The sequence below is a fragment of the Diabrotica virgifera genome, chromosome 4 (assembly GCF_917563875.1).
Source record: "Diabrotica virgifera virgifera chromosome 4, PGI_DIABVI_V3a".
Taxonomy (NCBI): Eukaryota; Metazoa; Arthropoda; class Insecta; order Coleoptera; family Chrysomelidae; genus Diabrotica; species Diabrotica virgifera.
This window is the reverse complement of record NC_065446.1, coordinates 139,949,220-139,958,750: the sequence shown is the minus strand read 5'-3', so window position 1 is coordinate 139,958,750 and position 9,531 is coordinate 139,949,220. Positions and strand designations below refer to the sequence as shown.

At 33.3% G+C, this 9,531-nt stretch overlaps 1 protein-coding gene across 1 annotated transcript in view; it reads right to left on the bottom strand.

Moving 5' to 3' along the window:
- Positions 1–3,531: 3,531 nt before the first annotated feature.
- Positions 3,532–9,531, bottom strand: part of LOC126883158 (ankyrin repeat and MYND domain-containing protein 2) — a 59,259-nt gene continuing 53,259 nt past the window's right edge. The window contains exon 2 of the mRNA XM_050648404.1: positions 3,532–4,611. Coding sequence (XP_050504361.1) covers positions 3,628–4,611 — 984 coding nt within the window. The 3' untranslated portion in view covers positions 3,532–3,627. The remainder of the gene's footprint in view (positions 4,612–9,531) is intronic.

Sequence of the window (9,531 nt, the reverse complement as noted above, 5' to 3'; positions counted from 1 at the left end):
ATGATTCCGACGAAAAAATTGAAAATTCATTGGCAATTGTGTACTTGAATTCGGAACCTCCTGGGGGTAGCAGCATGTTTTTATTTATATTTATTTATTTGCTTTAGGTACAACAAAGGTGTTAATTAATCTAAAGCTCAAGCAAAGAAAATCAAAGGGTTTAGTTAGTTAAGTAATCTAAAAATAAAACTAAAAATATTTTTGTCGGCAACAAAAGTAGACTTCATAATCTTCTTTATTCTACGATAGATGGCTGAAAATAAAATTTTAACTTAAAAAAAAAACAATATGTTTAAAGTAAGTAATAGATAATTTACTTTCTGTATCTGTAAAAATGTTATGTGAAATATAATAAAAGATCATTTTTAGGTTACTACCAGTCAAGCAACCAACTAAGCGAGCAAGCATTTGGTAAGTAGTTATTCTTACTTTTGCATAATTACTTGATGGCGAGAATTCCTGACTCACAGGTCCAGCGTCTTCTCTAATATCATTATTTCGTCTCTTTGAGGGTATATCATTCTGAGAACCTGTCTTTTAAATACAATCAGGTTATTTTTTATTTTACTGCCATGAGAAACAACTGCGCAAATAATTGACTAAAGTTAAAATAAAAATAAAAATGTATACCATTTTTATTCAGTTGCAATGCGAAGGCAAAACAATCTTACTTTTCAATTAGAATACGGAGTGCAGTCCAGTCCCTTGAACCGCGATTTTCGGCTCTTATTGGAGCCTTCATCGGAAGGAACGTAGGCACTGTTCTCCATATTTTAACTGATTCGTATCGAGAGGTTTTCCCACCCATTGCAACTGAAGTGATGATAGTAGGTGGCTAGCGCCATCTGGCATTGAAAGACGAAGTAGTTTTCAATCCTAATAGTAAATTATTAATATTGAAAATATTAAAAATATTACTAAAAGATTTTTAAATTGAAAACTTATTGGTACACTTTCCTGGTGACACCTCCAAGACTTCTACAATTTGCAAGTCAAATGGATGCTGCAGTGAAGACGAGAGGGAAGGAATTCTACACTATGCAATTCACATCCCCCGTCTGCAGCTGGTAAAGTTCCAACGAAAAAATGCACCTAGTTACTCTACGGAGTAATACGACTATACCACTATAAAATAAAAATAAAAATGTATACCATTTTTATTCAGTTGCAATGCGAAGGCCAAACAATCTTACTTTTCAATTAGAATACGGAGTGCAGTCCAGTCCCTTGAACCGCGATTTTCGGCTCTTATTGGAGCCTTCATCGGAAGGAACGTAGGCACTGTTCTCCATATTTTAACTGATTCGTATCGAGAGGTTTTCCCACCCATTGCAACTGAAGTGATGAGAGTAGGTGGCTAGCGCCATCTGGCATTGAAAGACGAAGTAGTTTTCAATCCTAATAGTAAATTATTAATATTGAAAATATTAAGAATATTACTAAAAGATTTTTAAATTGAAAACTTATTGGTACACTTTCCTGGTAACACCTCCAAGACTTCTATAATTTGCAAGTCAAATGGATGCTGCAGTGAAGACGAGAGGGAAGGAATTCTACACTATGCAATTCACATCCCCCGTCTGCAGCTGGTAAAGTTCCAACGGAAAAATGCACCTAGTTACTCTACGGAGTAATACGACTATAAAATAAAAATAAAAATGTATACCATTTTTATTCAGTTGCAATGCGAAGGCAAAACAATCTTACTTTTCAATTAGAATACGGAGTGCAGTCCAGTCCCCTGAACCGCGATTTTCGGCTCTTATTGGAGCCTTCATCGGAAGGAATGTAGGCACTGTTCTCCATATTTTAACTGATTCGTATCGAGAGGTTTTCCCACCCATTGCAACTGAAGTGATGATAGTAGGTGGCTAGCGCCATCTGGCATTGAAAGACGAAGTAGTTTTCAATCCTAATAGTAAATTATTAATATTGAAAATATTAAAAATATTACTAAAAGATTTTTAAATTGAAAACTTATTGGTTCACTTTCCTGGTGACACCTCCAAGACTTCTACAATTTGCAAGTCAAATGGATGCTGCAGTGAAGACGAGAGGGAAGGAATTCTACACTATGCAATTCACATCCCCCGTCTGCAGCTGGTAAAGTTCCAACGGAAAAATGCACCTAGTTACTCTACGGAGTAATACGACTATAAAATAAAAATAAAAATGTATACCATTTTTATTCAGTTGCAATGCGAAGGCAAAACAATCTTACTTTTCAATTAGAATACGGAGTGCAGTCCAGTCCCTTGAACCGCGATTTTCGGCTCTTATTGGAGCCTTCATCGGAAGGAACGTATTTTTATTTTATTTTATAGTCGTATTACTCCGTAGAGTAACTAGGTGCATTTTTCCGCTGGAACTTTACCAGCTGCAGACGGGGGATGTGAATTGCATAGTGTAGAATTCCTTCCCTCTCGTCTTCACTGCAGCATCCATTGGACTTGCAAATTGTAGAAGTCTTGGAGGTGTCACCAAGAAAGTGTACCAATAAGTTTTCAATTTAAAAATCTTTTAGTAATATTTTTAATATTTTCAATATTAATAATTTACTATTAGGATTGAAAACTACTTCGTCTTTCAATGCCAGATGGCGCTAGCCACCTACTATCATCACTTCAGTTGCAATGGGTGGGAAAACCTCTCGATACGAATCAGTTAAAATATGGAGAACAGTGCCTACGTTCCTTCCGATGAAGGCTCCAATAAGAACCGAAAATCGCGGTTCAAGGGACTGAACTGCACTCCGTATTCTAATTGAAAAGTAACATTGTTTTGCCTTCGCATTGCAACTGAATAAAAATGGTATACATTTTTATTTTTATTTTATAGTCGTATTACTCCGTAGAGTAACTAGGTGCATTTTTCCGTTGGAACTTTACCAGCTGCAGACGGGGGATGTGAATTGCATAGTGTAGAATTCCTTCCCTCTCCTCTTCACTGCAGCATCCATTTGACTTGCAAATTGTAGAAGTCTTGGAGGTGTCACCAGGAAAGTGTACCAATAAGTTTTCAATTTAAAAATCTTTTAGTAATATTTTTAATATTTTCAATATTAATAATTTACTATTAGGATTGAAAACTACTTCGTCTGACTAAAGTTATTTTACGTTTTTTTAACAGAGTAGATCTCAATAATGTTAAAAGAGAGTATAATGCTCCATTCTCGGCAGTTATTCTTGCTGATATATATCTCTTTTTCTACTTGGTTGTCATTTGTGATTACCAGCCTCAGACGCTTACACTCCTTTCCTACTTCGAAAAATTGTGATCATTAGGAGTTATGTTTCCTCAATTCTAGATCTATTTTTGGTTACTTTTGGCAATGTAGATTACCAGGATCGGAGACCCAGATTACCTGCTTCCTGCTCGAATTGTGAAAACATGTCTCGTACGTCTCCTGTAGAATGTTTTGAACCTTGATTAGCACAACTCTGTAAGTTCCTGTTCCGACGATATATTACTTATTGCATGTTCCAAGGCAAAATTGAACAGAAAGGGTGGGTCTTAAATAAAACACATAAAAACTGCTTGAGTGTACTTAAAAGTAAATACCTTGTTTTGTTCATAAAACAGTGTCAAATAAACATTAAATAAAATTCACATTATACATTTTTTACTTCAATTGTTCACAAGAAGATTCTGCAACTCTGCTGATAACTCAGAAGCATCTGGCTTGGTTTGTAACTCTGTATCGATCATCTGACTTAACCTAGGACAAGCCTTTTTATGCCAATGCCAGTGCAGTCTCTGGCAATTCCTATCACAATATTGTACAACTTTGCACTTTGAACATTTTTTGGCAGGTTTCTCTTCACCGCATGTGTTGCAGATGGATATACAATCTTCGAAGCCTCTTTGGCCGTTTATAGCGTGATGAATTACTACGAGGGACGGTGGTGGATCATCCCCTGCTAGACTTGCAACCATTTGCCTAAATAACGTGCAATCCCTGTAAGGAAATTCTCTGATACACTCTTTTAAAAATGCATCCATGAACTCCAACTGTCCGTCTTTGCCAGGTTTTAGCAATTTCCTCGTAAAAAGTTCAGTCATATCCAACTTTTTATCGTCCTCGCCTTCATCCTTTTTCGCAGTTTGTCGCTGCCTTACTTTTAAGACTTCTCCTACAATATACCCTAAGTAATGGAACTTGAAAGACATAACCTCGTTTTTATCGGCTCCTCGTTTTATCTCCCGTTCACACATCAATTCAAGTACTTTTTTCACTTCTGGCAAATGTTCAGACAAACCTACAAAGTTCTGTACATTCAAAACTACTTTAATTGGATGTATATTAACTTGCATAACGAATTTATGGAAACTTTCTGACAAGAACGGCGGGAGATATGGACCCCTATTCGCTGTTCCTGTTGTGTAATAGTCTATGTCAGATTTTGGAATATAGCTGTTGATAACAGAGACGCAATTGTGGTGTCCTACGAAGGCTGCCATTTGTGATGGTGTGCGGCCGACTGTGTTGGTGATGTTTGATTTTGCACCGGCTAACAACAATGCCAAGCAAACGTCTGAGTTTCCAGAGAGACCGGCAAAGTGCAGAGCTGTGTATGTGTGTTGGTGTTCGCAGTAATTCACATCTGCTCCCTGAAACAAAAGAAAATATATTTAGTTTGATAAGTATTGGTCAGGTTTAAGGATAAATACCGCTTACAGTATTCGCGATGTTAAGTCACAATGACGACCTCTCGTGGATTTCGGCGGAACTAGTTTCATTGAGCTTTGTACATAATATCAAATCGCTGTCAAATGTTTAAATTAATTGTTGGATAATATAAAATTATTGACATGGAATCTTCAAGTTCGCATTTAAAAAAGTCAGTAATCCCATCGATTATGGGATGATGATTAAATGATTTGAATTGTAAAAAGCCAAATTTAGAGTTATAAATAAGTATCATTAATATAAATTACTTATTTGCGAAATGTAATCGTCCTTTTTAAAGTGGTCACTGCAAATATAAAAATTCTTGTTATATTTTAAAATATCTTCTAAAGCACAAGCTTCGATCCATAATATTAGCTCCGTTTTTTTATAATATAATAATAATAATAAACCGACTTTTATTTCCAAAAAATAATAAGTATAACAAAAATGTACATTCTCTAAAGTAGAGGGCGAAGTTTATTTTTGCTGTGTTCTAAGACACAACAAAAATATTCTTTCACTTAACCCCACTTATGTGGAAAAGAAGGATATTATTGTAGGCAGAAAGCATCTCCATCAGCAGATTTCTTTATACATTTTTTTACAACATAGACGCCAACTTTTATTGAAACGTGAAGATTCCATGTTAATAATTTTATACTACCCAACAATTAATTTAAAACATGTAAACATAAACAATGAATACTTATTTAAAAAAAAAACGCACGGCGCGAATAAAGCTCCATGAAACTAGTTCCGCCGAAATCCAAAGGAGGTCGTCATTGTGACATAACCACAGTATAGGAGGAATCAGTAAGCTCACTCCCCGAAAAATGCATTGTTTTCAATGTTCCAATTTGGTGAATCTGCGCAAAGTCGTCCAAAATTCGTTTCACCGTGCGCATCCGATGACAGCGGATACGTTTGCTGATTGGTCGTGACCGCCATCTGATTTTCATGAATTATGTGAGGTTGTATTTGGGAATTGTTGTTTTGGTTAATTTACTAATATATTATTTATTTTCATATTAATAATAGGTAGTTATGTATATTATTATGAGCTGTGAATGTGATATTATTTTCTTAAATCAGTAAAATGGAAATAAAGCAAGCAGAAAACAATTTTTACAAAGAAGAATGTAAAATTAAATCGAAAATACCGACACCTGTGATGCTGTAATTATGTTCCTATTCTGTTAAAACCGAGATAGAGAGTCTTTAAAACTGATAAAAGTAGTTATTTCTATGGTGGAAATTCTTCGGAACAAATAAATAGAATAGAAGTTAATAGTGAAGATATCAAATAAAAGGAGGATAATTCATGTCGAAAATGGTAAGTTTTTCTGATTATGTTTCCATAGGTATCTGTAGTAAAATTAAATTAATTAAACATTAACACATTAATTAACTCATGCAAAGGCCAATTGGAACTACGATTGGAGTTTCCATTATTAACATGGAGTTTATACATGTAATATGTACTCCTTCACTCCTTGTATGTATATACTTACATATTTCAAAAGATAAGAAGTACACACTTTCCAAAAAGATCCAATGTCTATGGATCTGATACCTACTGGCATTTTTGGATGATTAGACTTCTAATCACTAAATTTGTTTTAAATTATACACTTGTGTTAGTGAAAGTACATTTTAGCTGTATTGTTGTAGATCACTGTAGCCTAAAATGTACTTTAATTCAACATATGAAAGTTCACTGTAGAAAAAACCTTATATACAGGGTGTCCCGAAAAGAATGGTCATAAATTATACCACAGATTCTGGGGCCAAAAATATGTTGATTGAACCTCACTTACCTATATACAATAGTGCACACAAAAAAAGTTACAGCCCTTTGAAGTTACAAAATGAAAATCGATTTTTTTTTCATATATCGAAAACCCTTCGAGATTTTTCATTGAAAATGAACATGTGGCATTATTATGGCAGCAACATCTTAAAAAAAAATTAAAGTGAAATTTGTGCACCCCATAAAAATTTTAAGGGGGTTTTGTTCCTTTAAACCCCCCCAAACTTTTGTGTACGTTCCAATTAAATTATTATTGTGACACCATTAGTTAAACAAAATGTTTTTAAAACTTTTTTGCCCCTTAGTACTTTTTTGATAAGCCAGTGTTTATCGACCTATTTTGAATATTTGTCGAATCCACCACATATTTGTATATGGTTAAGTACGATTATAGAGACCTGTTAATAATCTGAAAATGTATTTATAATTTACATTTTTAGGTATATTTTGAAAAAGAAGCCATATCTCGATAAAAGGTGATTTATCAAAAAAAGACTAAGAGGCAAAAAAGTTTTAAAAACACTGTGTTTAACTAATGGTACCACAATAATAGTGTAATTGGACCCTACACAAACATTTGGGGGGTTTAAAGGAACAAACCCCCATAAAATTTTTATGTAAATATATTAAAAAAGAAGCCGCATCTCGATAAAAACTGGCTTATTGAAAAAATATTAAGAGTCAAAAAAGTTTTAAAAACGTTGTGTTTAACTAATGATACCACAATAATGAATTAATTGGAACGTACACAAAAGTATGGGGGGGGGGTTTAAGGGAACAAAACCCCCATAAAATTTTTATGGGGTGGACAAATTTCACTATAATTTTGTTTTAAGATGTTACTGCCATAAGAATGATACATGTCAATTTTGAATAAAAAATCTCTCATAGTTTTCGATATATTGAAAAAAATCGATTTTCATTTTGTAACTTCAAAGGGCTGTAACTTTTTTTATGAGCACATTTGTACTAAGGTAAGTTAGGTTCAATCGAACTATTTTTGACCGCAGAATGTGTGGTATAATTCATGACCAATCTTTTCGGGAGTATTTCGTCATAGTATTTGTATAAATTGTTTTAAGAGATTTAATTTAAATCAACATTATGATAGTCCACACTGAAAAATTCATGCAAAATATTAATATACTTATTTGGGAATAACCTTATCAATAAAACTATCAGAATTTCTTAAAAGTCAGTATGCTAAAGATATCAGTTTTTTCTAGATAATAAAAATGAATATAGAGCATCTACAATCGGAAAAATGAAAGAATACCCATGAACGAACATATAAAACACGTTGTATTTTCCTGTCACCGTGTCACAAAGAAAATTGCCCAGCGCAAGTACATGTAATAATAATTATTACATGTACTTGCGCTGGCCAACTTTTTGTATGACACGGTGACAGGAAAATACAGCGTGTTTTATATGTTCGTTCATGGGTATTCTTTCATTTTTCCTACTGTATGTTCCTTGTTAATAATTTATTTATTGTTTACAACTATTCTTATTTTGACCTGAGGTATGAATGATGTATATGTATAAGCAGACCTTACGATTCTCAATGAAGAATTGACGACTTCACTAGTAGCAGACCCAGGTTGACATAGGATCTTCAAGCTCATTATGATAATGATGTTGTTATGAAAGCCATAAAAAACTATTAATAGGAAGTTTTTGCAAATGTTAAAAAATAATTAAGGTAGATCAAAATCAGTATGATTGACTATCATTTGGTTATAATGATTTTGTTCACATAAATATATAATTATATTTTTTAAACTTACCTAATTTTTATTTTAGATTTTCTTCATGATAAAAGAAGAACTGACGTTATTATGAAACCAGTGTCTGGACGGTGTATTATACCGACTTAAAGCAAGAGTACCTTTTAATACTCGAATTTGTCACATTTTTTAATTTCATAATTTTATTTATGTAAGTTGTGATTGTAAACATATTGTTAAGTTGTATTCATAGTTCGCTACTTGTTCTTTTGAAATACTATTTTTATTATAATTGGTATTGTAAAGTTGAAATCCTCAAATCAAAATATAATTTATAATTCGAATGTATTATTTTTTAATCTATAGAAATAGAAATGTCCTCTTATTAGTTTTCCCATTAGCTCTTTAGACAAGGCAGTAGTTCTTCAGTTTTTGAGATTTCTAAGCCCGACCGCACATCAAAGAAACATGAAACGTAAATTACGTTTCATGGAAATAAACCACTGCTAAACAAATATACGTCCGGCCATTTATCAAACTCTCCGAAAATAAAAATGTGTCATGAGCATGAATCACACTCGTTTCATTGGTAGGCGGACTTTGAGATTTGTTTAGCAGTGTTTTAGTTTCATGAAACATGTTTTTCGTTTCATGTTTCATGTTTTTCGTTTCATGTTTCTTTGGTGTGCGGCTTGGCTTAGCAGTAACAGTAAATAAATACGGAGTGATTTTCTAATGCATACGAAAAATTAAACAAGCAATTGGACTTCAAGTCCTAGGTTTTCATCCAACATGTCCAGAAGTTGATATTAGAACTCTTCGTGAACTTTGCATCTATTGATATAGGATATCACCAATTTTGAGTCATTTTGTCAAACTTCCGGTCACAACTTTTTAACCGGAAAAAAACATCAAAACAAGACATAAAATTCGGAAGTGTATTCTGCCCAACATTTAGTACCATACATCATAGTTCACATAGTTGGTCTTAAGCCAGTCTTATAGAACTTACCTTTTAGTTTTATTGGTATAGTATTTTTACTACAAAAGCGATATTACGTAGGTCAAAATTTTTGACGTAAGAGAACTGTCAAAACATTAGAATGTGACTTTTCATTCAATGTTTCATAATAAATATGGCAATAATGAAAAGTCACATTCTAATGTTTTGACAGTTCTCTATAAACATGGCAATAATGAAAAGTCACATTCTAATGTTTTGACAGTTCTCTTACGTCAAAAATTTTGACCTACGTAATATCACTTTTGTAGTAAAAATACTATAGCTTTCTATCACACTCTACTCCGCGTACCACTTC